We start from the raw sequence: 12,653 nt of genomic DNA on the forward strand, positions 1-12,653 counted from the left end.
TTACAAACCAACATTTCCTATCTCACAAAGCAAGGCTAAAAGATGAATCTGAAATGTATCAGAACCGCAATGTGTACTACGATTTTTGTAAAATGCAAAATATGTCTCAAAGGCCATTTGTATGAAGTATTTTAGTGCTGCAGAGATGTCTGGGCCTACAAATGCTATTCAACAGATTTCACATTCAAAACAACATTTTGGTACAACACATGATCATTTTACTATAAAAAATTTGAATGGAGCAAAAATGATCTTTTACTGACATATTGTTATGACAATATAAAAAAAAAAGATGGATTGTTTTCCCATATGGTTCAGGCTCTTAACATACAGGAATGATTGCTCACATAGCCTGTGAATGCAGCTCATGTTCACACAACATGAGGAACAGGAGGAAAACAGTCACCATCACAACTCTGAGCTGCTCTGCACGACCAGGGGGGGGACAGACCCTCAGGGGGGGCTCTGCTGGGAACATGAGGAAACAACTGAGACTGTGTTCTTATGGGGGAGCAGGAAATTAATCCAGAAACTGAATGGTTAAGGCTGGCACCACTAAAAGAGATGTTTGGTGAACAATGTGTAATCTACTCCTGTCCTTGTTTAGGAGAACTTGTTTTCTTCCCACATTTTTCAAGTTGGTAGGAGATTCAGAGGTGTCCTTGAGGGTTGTCGATTTCCTTATTTTACAGTAAAGTCCTTTCCTCCGGGGTGATGAAAAGAGCTTACACCACAGATTTATGCCAATAGATCAAAGTCGTCCCTCTGCGGAAGAAACACACATAACATCAGCATAATGCTCTGCTTTTATGGTATTATCAATAACAATTTTCATGCCTGGTTCAATCCCCAGGTGGTCATTGAGATAAAGGTGACGGCTGATTCATAAATCTCACTCACCTCATCATTATAATTCAGGACATGCTGCTTGATCTTAGAGGAGTCCACCCAAGTGACGAAATCTTCCATATTTCTGAAAAAAAGTAAATATTGCATCCATTGAGATGCTTTTCCACATGTATCTATATTTTCAGTAATGTAGGTTTTTGCGCAATGCCCTTTAACACATAAAGTAGTTCAAAACCAATCATGGCAGAACCAAATGTTGTAAACTAACCTTGTGACGAGAAATGCCGGGTCTGTGATAATCTCCGGGCCAACTCGCACATCTGAGACTGGGTCAAGGCCAATACTGCAAACATATTTATTCCCATGGGCATAGACCAAACTAACGTATCTGTGGAAGGAAATTCTAGACACAACAATGCTGTAGTGAAGGATACGTCCTTGTTGGATGAAGGTGATGGCGGTCTTCAGGTTCTGAGCCATACGGAGGTTCAGCATGATGCTGGGCAGCCTCCTCCTGCAGGAGTCACACGTGGATTTAATGAGAGAAAACAGACGAGTGATAACCATGGTCTCCACTGAGGAGTCTGTAGAGTGGGGCAGTGATGATGTCTTTTTGCAGGTTGACCCGGAAGTTAGCATTGCAAGCGTTCCCTTGATTATAAAGCAATGGGATTTCCAAATATGCATAAAATAAGATCCATGGCCAACACACGTTTGTGGTACTTTCAGGTTTGTTCAGCAGGTTTATCTTCACATTTTAACACCACTTTTATGATATTAGAAGAGTAATTACAAACCAAAAGTAAAAGCTAACGTTGGGCTATAAACAAACTTCATCATGGTCGCATGGCTGCGCACCAGCACTAAGCTAAAGGCGGCTAATGTTTGCGTGGCGGCGTTGAGTAGTCTCATTTAGTCTCTTGTTAGCAACTGCCATTTTAATGACACGTAGAAGCTTTGGATATTCATCAGTGCGGTATTTACTGACACATTTTATGTCCTTACCTTATTTCTTGAATCTTACCAACAATACGTTCCAAAATTCATTGATTTTAAGGGGGTACAGAAGTGCTAAAATGCTAACTCATTTCGAGGACTTATTCCTGCACTCTATTAAAGTACAACATGTGTGTGGGGTGGTTTACCTGCAGAATGAAGAAGCTGAGACCTTCTCCGTCAGGGACAGATTCTGTTTGGTGGGCGTCAGACCGATACTGTACCTAATGTGAAGAAACAATCAAATCATCAGTGAGATATTGTACTTTCAAAAAGGATAAACCATGACTGTCATAAACAAGTCAAACTAGGAGCCTGTATGATGTACAACTTAAAGCAGATTTATAGTTTCACACACACATGCGTACTACAATGTGTGTACGCATTTCACTCGTGTTTTCATGTTGGTCACTTGGTCGTTGCTATGTTGATTATAGCGAAAGGAAAAAGTGACCTTGTAGGTTGCCATGGTGATCTACATAGTTGAAAGTGAGCCACCTTGATCACACAGGAAAACACAAGGTAAGCTCAAAGGGAGAAGAAGACCTCCCCTCTGTTTTGTGAAGCAAGCCCCGAGTGTTGACTTAAAGGTATAAGATGGATGATTCTGTCAGGGTAAACGTTATCACAAAGAGACTCAATAATAACTCACAGTTTCTCCAGCAGATGGTGTGTGCTCTGAGCTCTGAAGCCATCCTTCTCATCCAGGTCTCGGATTTTCTGGACGAGTTCTCTGATGTGACGACTCAGCTTATTGTACCTGAGACACAGGATGAAAACACACTCTTAGACAATATAAACAACTGATAGAATTGTTTTGTTTTTTCATTTAAAAAAACAAACTAAATGGTTACAGAGAATACACCACAAACATTAAGATGAATAATAACCTAAAAAGTGAAGAAAAAATGTGTATTATAATGTGTAGTATAATTAACAAAAAAAAGACAGTAAATAAGTTATGGTTAACAGTAGGGCTGAACGATTAATCGATTTGAAATCGAAATCGCGATTTGAAATTATGCGATTATCAAATCGCAAAGCCTGCGGTTTTTCATTTTTTTAAAAATATATATATATATTTTTTTGTATTGTGTGTCAGTCATCCACACCAATCAGAAGTGCTGTGCTCCACATGTACCAGCCATTGTTAACCAATCAGAAGTGGCCCATGATAGAAGGTGATGGACAGATTGATCCAATCACCTGCCAAGTATTTTTTAAAGTGCCTGCCCTTTTCCAAATGGCTTCCAATGGAGCTTTCCTAGATGGTTTGGTGAAACAAACCACCTGAGTCAGGTTAGTAATGCTCCATCACATGTTTCTATTACAGGGTGAGTCTGAAACTGAAGCTTGACTTTAAAGCAACCCAACGGAAGTTTCATGTAAGTTTAGTTATTTCACTCGTAGCTCGGGCTGCGGGGGTGCTAGAGACGGGAGCACGTTGATACGACCTTCCTAGCCGGAGATATGGCCGCATTTTACAATAAACTTCTGTTGGGTCGCTTAAAAACAAAATCGAATCGCAATATCTGTCAGAAAAATCGCAATTAGATTATTTCCCCAAATCGTGCAGCCTAGTTAACAGAAACAAATACATCAATAATTATAACTTATATTAATTGTCAATAAAAATGACAATGTTTTGGGTTGTATATGTCACCCATTTTTCACCATCTATCGTTAAAGATATGAACTTCATTTATAATTCTCAGGTTTATTTTCCATTCCATGCGTTTCATTTCAAAGATCTTTCCATTTAGAGTTTTTTAGCTTATTAAGTTCAACTAACTAACAAATGATATGTACTTTGTTTAACATTGCTACTCTTGTTACGATTGAATAGATACGATCTTTCTTTTTAATTTGTCTAAGTATTATGAAAGTCGTTTTTAAAATGAGAGAAATATAAATATAAAAGGTTGACATTTCTTGAATAGATATCTTACTGAAAAGCCAGTTAACCAGTTAGCTTACATGACCAAATGATATGACTATAGTTTGCCTTGTGTTTACTGCATCTCTCCTGAAATATGCCGTTAAATTGTCTTTGTACTTAAAATATCAGATAAGAATCTTACATGTGTATCTTTGCAGAGGTCCGAGTTTGTTGTGCTAAGGTTTTTTGCACATTAGTTCCCAATCCTTTGGAGGTATAATTTCCTTTAATAGTTTACATTGACAACACTTTATCAGGATGTTTAAGTCATATATATGGAGTCATACAATTGAAGCATACATTTGATCAATGGGTTACTGGGTTTTCTATGTGTATGATATTTAACTGTCGGTTGCTCCCCTTTAACAAAGTAGAACATGTCATGTCTTGGACAAATATCACGATGTGTTTAAATCAAATCCCCATATTTTCATGCAAGATTTAAAGGTTTTATTATAATGATATTATATTTAATGAAATTGATTCAAAGTATGTCTGTATAGACAATACACTTAAATATAGAAGATAAAACACTACAAAATATTGATGTATGTTGTAACTGTTGGTAAATAAAAGAGCTAGTCAGGAGTGTGCCAAACATGTCTGTGGGATGCATTTCCTAATGAACCTATGGATACAGTGATGTTACGTATTGCGCCGAGGCTTCGGAGCGCGTGTCGAGTAATCCCCGAAGCTTTTTGTGAAGCTTGTATCGAGGCTTGTATCGTTTTGGGCCAGTGACGTCACTGATGACAAACGAAGCCTCGCTGCCCCTCAATACCACCTGACAGCTTCAGGAAGCGATTCAGATCGGTTGAACCACAACGCTCATATTACTTAATAAGAACGATATTACCCTTCCTGTACCCGGGCCCGGTGACACGATGGAATTAAGAGAGCTCAGACCCTCACTTATATAGAGGTCGGAACATGTCATAAGTATAAATAAATAAAAGCATAAATAAATGTAGGAATAAAAATATGACTAAATAAATGAATAAATACAGGAATGAATAGTATCTAGTTTATTCATATAGATTCAGCGTGTGTGCTGTGGCTCAAATGGAAAGTGGTTGACTCACAACCGCAGGGTCCCTGGTTCAACGACTGGTCAATACGTCTTTTTGGTTTGTTTATAAAAGCTACAGCTAAAGGAGATAATGTAGTTAATAAATGTATTCTTTGATATGGTTTAGCCTTTCTCAGGCTACAACATGGTTAAGTTTACGAATATTATTAAGGAATACAAATCCCTCTTTGCAATGTTTACCAGCCTCCTTAGGCTTTTCAATTACAATCATTAAACTGGAATAAAAACAATATTGTTAACATGAAAATATGATTTTATGTTCGTTGTTTAGAGTTATTCTAAGGCTTTACTCATTGGAAACTCGGTATGAGATAGAGCACACTGTTGAGATGTCAAATCTGCCTGTTTTACACACTTTGACCAACAGGGGGGTTTGTGTTCAGATGAAGCCCATGATGAAGCCTCATGAGATGAACCCTTTTGTGAACCAATAGAGAGGCGAAGTCCCTCCCCTTCCGGTGGACCTCCATGGGACCTTATTTCGGAAAAGTTATGCATTGAAGTCAATGGAGAGAGAAAGATTATCTTTCGATCCCGTTTGAATTGTGCCACGAATTACACATATGATGTTTGTCAATTTAAAAGATAATTTTACAAGTCAAAAAAATAAAAATGTGTCGTAAAACTGTTAAGTAACACTTTTTTTGTGTGAACCGCTCAATGAACTACATCTCTGGTCAACAACACACACTAAGACGGCCGTCACGTTGGCACATTTCAGCTCTTTCTTTCAGAATTAGGCGGAAAGTATTAAGAGGTGGAAATCACTACAAGTCTGGGCATGTTGAGAGCTGTACATACACAAAAGGGGAGTTATGCCCCTTTCACACCGGCGCTTTTTCCTGTTCACACTGCAGCGGCGCCGCGTCATAGCTGCGGAATGCGGTTCACTTCCAGCTCCAAAAAATTGTCGGTCCAGAGGCAAGAGCTTCGGAGCTATGACGCGGCGTCGCTTACGTCTCTCTTACGTCGAGGCGTGCAGGAAACCTTACTTTGACCATCCGTTCGCTGTTATTGATCATTGTGGAGAGCAGGCAGACGTTTTGTTTGTTATTATAGCAGCTATCGGATGGAATTAATACATGGGCTGTACAGGTTGTCATGTCCGACTATCACAAGTAGAATCATAATGAAAAATACGCCGGTAAAATGTGCCTGTAGAAAACGGCTTAGCAAGTAGTCAGTTTAGCTTCGGTTGCTATGCTAACATCACCCATGTTATACCAGAGAAACTTTCATAACAGCGTTGTGATGCCAAACAGCGTCAATTCAGACTGACACACATTCACTTAAGGGGAACTGGGGATATGCATCAGCTGCTTGTGTGACAGTCAGACAGTGAATACTTTAGAGCCGTGTGAGCTAACCCGGAGCTAACGGGAGAATAAACTCCCGTGGAAGAGCAGCCAGCACTGCAGCGGTCGGTAAATGCCGCTGAAACACATTAATAAACAATGAACCACGGCACTCTGGAGAAAAGTATAAGGTTGGAGAAGTCGTTATTTAATTTAATCTGGCTTCGTATGATTAAAAGCAACACGATCATCGACCCGACGCAGTCCCCGGCCCGTTGTTGTTGTGGGAGAAAATCAGCGACGTAAACTGTGACGTCATGACGCAGCAGCGGCAGCTCTGGGCGGTGTGAACAGAGCGGGAGCTGAAAAGGGAAACCGGAGCTGAACCAGAAAAGCTCTAGCTAGGAGCTAGAAAGGGAAAAGCGCTGGTGTGAAAGCCGCACTAGTCGGTTCCGTAAGAGCCAGCATGGACCGGGATTCTGGGATTTGTAGTCTTTCTAGTTGCGTATTTTTCATAGTCTTATATTTCAACAGTTTTACGACAAACTGTGACTTTTTTTACATGGAAATTATTATTTAAAGGGGACCTATCATGCAAAATGCACTTTTGTTCGTCTTTTATACATGAATGTGTGTCCCCGGTGTTCCAGGGAACTCACCAAGTGTCAGAAAACACAACCCTCTCTATTTTCCTCCATACCCAAATCTCTAAAAAAAGGGGCTGCAACGGATCTGATAAAAACTGATCCAGATTTGAACACTGTCCTGAAGTCAGGACGGTGGCGCTACGGCTATTGGGCCAACTCTCCACCTATCGGGGGAATGTGGGGTTGGGCCACGGCCGGACATTGCCGCTCGAAAGCGCTGGAGACGCTGTAGTACATATGCCAGGCCTGTAAGTGGCGCTGTAGTCTGCCACAAAAGCAGCGAAGAAGACTTCCCGCGCATGGTTACTCTTCTGTTTATTGTCCGCTGTGGCTTTTTTTTCTCCCTCCCCGAGGCAAGCGTTTGCTCCCGCTGCTTTAATTCAATGCAATCCCTCCCCGTCGAGGCAAGCACTGTAATTCTCTCCGGTTAGTCCACCAGCAGATGACAAACACCCACCTCGCCGCCTCTTCCAAGGAACGAGGGGACCGTGCGGCAGAGTTTCAGTTAGGTTTTCTTTCGCCGGTCAAGATGTCCGTTAAAGTTTAAATCTTCCGGACAAAATTATAAAAGTGCCGGTCAAAGGTCTTCTTTGTTATTTATTGAGCTTTAAAACAGATGAATAACGACTCTATATAATAATAGGCTATAATAAAACACGGATGACGGAGATCTATTTTTCTCCCCCTCTTCTGACTTGATCAGAGCGGCTCCCCTCTCCTGCAGGGGGGCGTGGTCAGCTGCAGCTCACAGAATCAGCCCCCTGCAAAAACAGGGCTGGAGAACAGCACATAGAGCGAAATGAGGCATGGCTAAAATGCATGATCTGTTTGGTATTTTGAAAACAGAAACGTATAAATATACCTTATATAGGTATGGCCCTACAATATATCATTTAAATATAGCATGACAGGTGTCCTTTAAGATTGACAAACATCATATGTGTAATTCGTGGCACAATTCAAACGGGATCGAAAGATAATCTTTCTCTCTCCATTGACTTCAATACAAACCTTTTCCGAAATAAGGTCCCATGAGTCCCACCGGAAAGGGAGGGACTTCGCCTCTCTATTGGCTGGAAAGCTTCAACGCTTCATAAGGCTTCATCTCGCCATCACTACCTATGGATAACTGCTGTGTTAAAGACTCTATTATTAAACCAAGTTACGATTCATATAATTATTCATATTTAAGAACAACTTACACTGGCTTCATCAGCTTTGATAAGCTTTAAAGTTTGATGTAGTGCAGCTGAGGATGTCACTGTTAGCTATAGCTCAGTTTCAAGCTAAACCATTTCGGAAGTCAACCTTAGCCTCGGATACACTCGTTTTATTTAAACTTAAAATATAAATGTTTAACGTGTTTTCATCGTAGCCTGGCTGAATAATATAGTCTTTAACAGTCGGTGTTTCTTACTTGGTGAAGTCCTCTCTCTTCTCGATGCGGTACTTCCGCAGCACTTTGACCTCCTGTAGGTTGTTGTCCACCTCCCAGTTAATGAAGTCCACCTTCTTCAGCAACTTCTGCTCATGGTGCTTTAATTTACGAACCATTTTCACACCTTTCGCTGACTGATAACTATGTATTTACAAGACAGGTTGCTTCCCATGCAGGATGGGATGAAGAGAAAACACCGGAAACACGTGTTCTTCTTCTTCGGTTATAATTTACGGTGGACCGTCTGGTCAGAGTGGACCACAGCGCCCTCTACCGCGGCACCACGGTAAACATTTTCAAACCTCAACAAATACCAGTGGCGTTTTCTCCTGGAGGCCAAGGGAAGCCAGGCTTCCCCTGTTTTTTCGGATTGTACTTATAATTTTAATAAATAAATAAAAACACTTCGTTTAGTTTCGGAAATTCTTCTTTGCTGTGTGTTGCTGCCGGCCCATCTCTCCCCCATTCTCATTGAGTATTTTACAAAGAGGGAAGGCCCCTCTAGATGTTATGGTAAAACAGTAGATTGCACTCACTGTTGCGAGAGGAGGCGGCTGGCTTCCCTTGCCTCACAATCCAATCAAATCGCATCAATTTAGTGGTGCAGTGACGCGTCCTAAAACCCGGAAGTAAGCTGCGCTCGGGTTCCCTCGACAAAAAAGCAATTGGATTTCTCTCCATAGGATTTTGGAAAATAGCTCGAAATAAGGTCTGTGGAAAACGAACTTGTTTGATAAATGTACGTTTTGTTCAGCCGGATAATATCCACATGTCTACCCTACTTTTATAATTTTCGAATCATAAATCTAATGTTAGAAAGTAGTATAGCAAGCAACTGAAGCAAGTGCATTTATGGAGGGTGGAGATTTGGAGTATTTAATCAAAAAAGAATTGTACTAAACTTCCGCTACAGCAGCAACTACAAATAAAATCTGATGACAGGCCAATGCCCAAACTGGAGCTGAGTACAGAGAGGAAAAAATGAGCGAATCGGACGTAAAACGTTAAAGGTCTCCTGATTTAGTTTGTGAATGAATGCTTATTAGAGTTTCGGCTGGAGAGTGCGTGCGGACCTGTCGGTTAGATAACAGGCGTGTGTAAATCCTGCATCTGTATGATACAAATGTGTGTAAAATTATACCGGGCGCTGTAATCACTCATCTGGTTACGTTATTACATTATTGCGGGCGCTGTAATCACTCATCTGGTTACGTTATTTGACCACCACACACACACCACCCCCCCACCTACCTATGAGGTGGGACCTCCTGCCACCGAGCCGCAGGTTCCAGAGCTAGCTGAGGCTACCAAAGCTAAGCTAACATGCTCAGCAGTGCGGCTCTGTGATGCTAGCCGGCTAACCTACATCTGTTGCTCCCGGTCTGCACATTTTACGTTGCTTAAAGTGGACCTATCATGCTATATTATAATAATATAGTGTAGGACCAGTGGCGGCCGGCCCATAGGGGCGCTAGGGGCGCCGCCCCCCCTCTTCCCACATTAAAAAAAATATATATATATATATTTAAAAAATATATATATTTTTTATTTTTTTAATTTTAATAAACAAGGTAAATATTATATAATTGGTATCAGTAAAATGTATAATCTACAATAAAATCTCGTTTAAAATTGTGTTACGATGTCTAAAGTTACTGATAAGTCACATGTTTCCTGCCTGGCCTTGCCCGTGTATCATTACTCCTTCTCGTCTGGGCGCTATGCACAGCGCCCAAACGAGAGTGCAGCAAGTGCAGCAGAAGCCAACTGTTGCTATCTTTAAACTATGCCGCCGAAACATAATTTCAGCCAATCAGCGTCGTCAAATCTGATGGTCACAGGGCTCCTACGTGAGCGCCCGGTGCAGTCTGTGAGTTGTTTGGACTCGTATCCAAGGAGACAAAACAGGAAGCTGTCATACACTCTGGAAGCTACCATTAGCAGCTAATGAAAACTCAGTTTTTGACATAAAAATGGAATTATGGATCATCAATCATTTGTGACAGACACATTGGATTAACCTTCAGCTGCGTTTTTCTCGTTTTTGATCAGAATTGTTATTCTGCAAAAGGTGAGCATATCTCCGTGTTTTGCTACCTAAAGCTACGTCGTGTGATGTCTGTATTTGCTTCCCCTGTCGCGAGTTCTGATCGCTCAGTGATGATACTTATATTTCTAGAATCTGGAATCTCAGCTTGTTAGCACAGTTTATGCTGTAGAAACTATGTCCAGGACAAGGTGTTTGGAAGTTTTGGAAGATTCATAGCTAATCACACTGAAGTTATGGAGGTATTGATCAGTCTTCTCATATTTTTAAGCCTCAAATTGTCCCCCCCCCCCCCCCCCCCCCCCCCTCTAACATCACCAGAAGTCATAATTTAGGGGGTCTTTTCTAAAAAAAATGCCCCCTAGTATTGTTTGATCACCATTTCCACAGCCCCACTTAAAATATTTTCCACCAGCCGCCACTGTGTAGGACCATACCTATATAAGGCATATTTATACTTTTTTTTTTTTCAAAATACCAAACAGATCATGCATTTTAGCCATGCCTCATTTCGCTCAATTTGAAAATGTTTAGCTCTGTTTTTGCAAGGGCTGATTATGTGAGAACAGCACCACCTACAGGCCTGGCATATGTACTACAGCGTCTCCAGCGCTTTCAATCGGCAATGGCCGTGGCTGTCTCCTCCTGATTGGTGGAGTTGGCCCAATAGTATGGGCTCAGAACAGTCTCATAATACACACATGCACACAGAAGGATTCACACTTGTATTTCATGATCCGCAAAAGGATTCACACTTGTATTTCCGGATCCACACTTGTGTTTTTCAATGCACACACAAATGTGTTCCGTTTCATATACATGTAAATAAAATCCAAATACAGAAAAAGGTTTTACATATGTATTTTTGATCCTCACATATTTGTTTTCCGTTTAAATCCCCTGAACCTGCAAACACAAACCGCTTTCTGTGCATGGATCGCTGTGCATTCGTGTGTGGGTTTTTTGAGACTCCCCTGACGGTCACCCGATTCGTACTTGTAATTTTTTCTATCTATAGCCAATCAGATGTCTCCTTCATTCTAAGCCAATCACATGAGCGGGTCCCCACGAGGGTATGATTTATTGCGTTCATGACACTTACGCATTTTGCGCTGTCCGGAGCAGGGTTTCCGCAGACAGAATTTATTTTACCGGACAAATTTGAAACTTACTGGTCATGTTTCAATAATAAGAAGAAGAAGAAGAAGAAGAAGAAGAAGAAGAAGAAGAAGAAGAAGAAGAAGAAGAAGAAGAAGAAGAAGAAGAAGAAGAAGAATTGTGTAGCAGAGTTTCCGTTAGCAGGTAATTACCGGACTATGACCGGATATGGCTAATAACAGGAGTGGTCATCTCTTTTTTCCTCTCTCCCTCCCTCTCTCCTGACAGCCCGTCAGTTTCTCATGCAGCTCGCTAAAACTTCACTCGCGTTTATGTCCATATCGATCAGATCCAGCTCTCCTGATAGGCCTTTATAGAGAGCACCGATCAAACTATTAAGAGTGAATATCGGCCGATAATGACCGGCGGGGCTCCCCCCGTTGACAGTTCACTGTCTAGCACTGGCTTCGTAGTGCACTGATCGATTAGGCTAAGCTAACCTGTAGCTGCTCCCTCCACACTCACAACAACTTCATACAGACATAAAGCAGCTGTATTCGCCATACAGGAAACACACATTTCAAACGGTTTTGCCTGCCGTTTTTGTGTACACAAGCATTCATTAATGGTTCGGAAAGTGGCACTGTACCTTAATAATATAAAGGCTTGTATTTGCGTGCATTTCCTGCTCGGAAAGTGGCAATGTACTGAGAGTGGAAGTGTCCTGAGATTAGTGCCTGCAGGCAGGCTCCATGGACCTGTCAGCTCCGGACAGCGCAAAATGCGTACATGAAGCGCTCCGTCATGAACGCAAGAAATCTACCCTCGTGGGGGCGCGCTGATGTGATTGGCTTAGAATTGAGGAGACATCTGATTGGCTATAGATAGAAAAAATACGAAAAAAAGTACGAATCGGGTGACCGTCAGGGGAGTCTCAAAAAACCCACACACGAATGCACAGCGATCCATGCACAGAAAGCGGTTTGTGTTTGCAGGTTCAGAGGTTTTAAACGGAAAACAAATATGTGAGGATCAAAAATACATATGTAAAACTTTTTTCTGTATTTGGATTTTATTTACATGTATATGAAACGGAACACATTTGTGTGTGCATTGACAAACACAAGTGTGGATCCGGAAATACAAGTGTGAATCCTTTTGCGGATCATGAAATACAAGTGTGAATCCTTCTGTGTGCATGTGTGTATTATGAGACTGTTCTGAGCCCATACAATAGCCGTAGCGCCACTCCTG

General features: G+C 41.3%; 1 protein-coding gene across 1 annotated transcript; it reads right to left on the bottom strand.

Annotated features, from left to right (window-relative positions):
* Nucleotides 1–76: 76 nt before the first annotated feature.
* Nucleotides 77–8,484, bottom strand: imp3 (IMP U3 small nucleolar ribonucleoprotein 3). The gene is made up of 7 exons (XM_034137491.1): nt 8,234–8,484; nt 2,498–2,605; nt 1,995–2,069; nt 1,284–1,363; nt 1,118–1,169; nt 901–973; nt 77–765 (listed from the first exon to the last, which is right to left on the bottom strand). The coding sequence occupies exons 1-7, from the start codon at nt 8,368–8,370 to the stop codon at nt 739–741; spliced, it is 552 nt and encodes a 183-aa protein (XP_033993382.1). The 5' UTR covers nt 8,371–8,484; the 3' UTR covers nt 77–738.
* Between the last annotated feature and the right edge of the window lie 4,169 nt (nt 8,485–12,653).

Source organism: Trematomus bernacchii, unplaced genomic scaffold (genome assembly GCF_902827165.1).
Source record: "Trematomus bernacchii unplaced genomic scaffold, fTreBer1.1, whole genome shotgun sequence".
Lineage (NCBI taxonomy): Eukaryota > Metazoa > Chordata > Actinopteri > Perciformes > Nototheniidae > Trematomus > Trematomus bernacchii.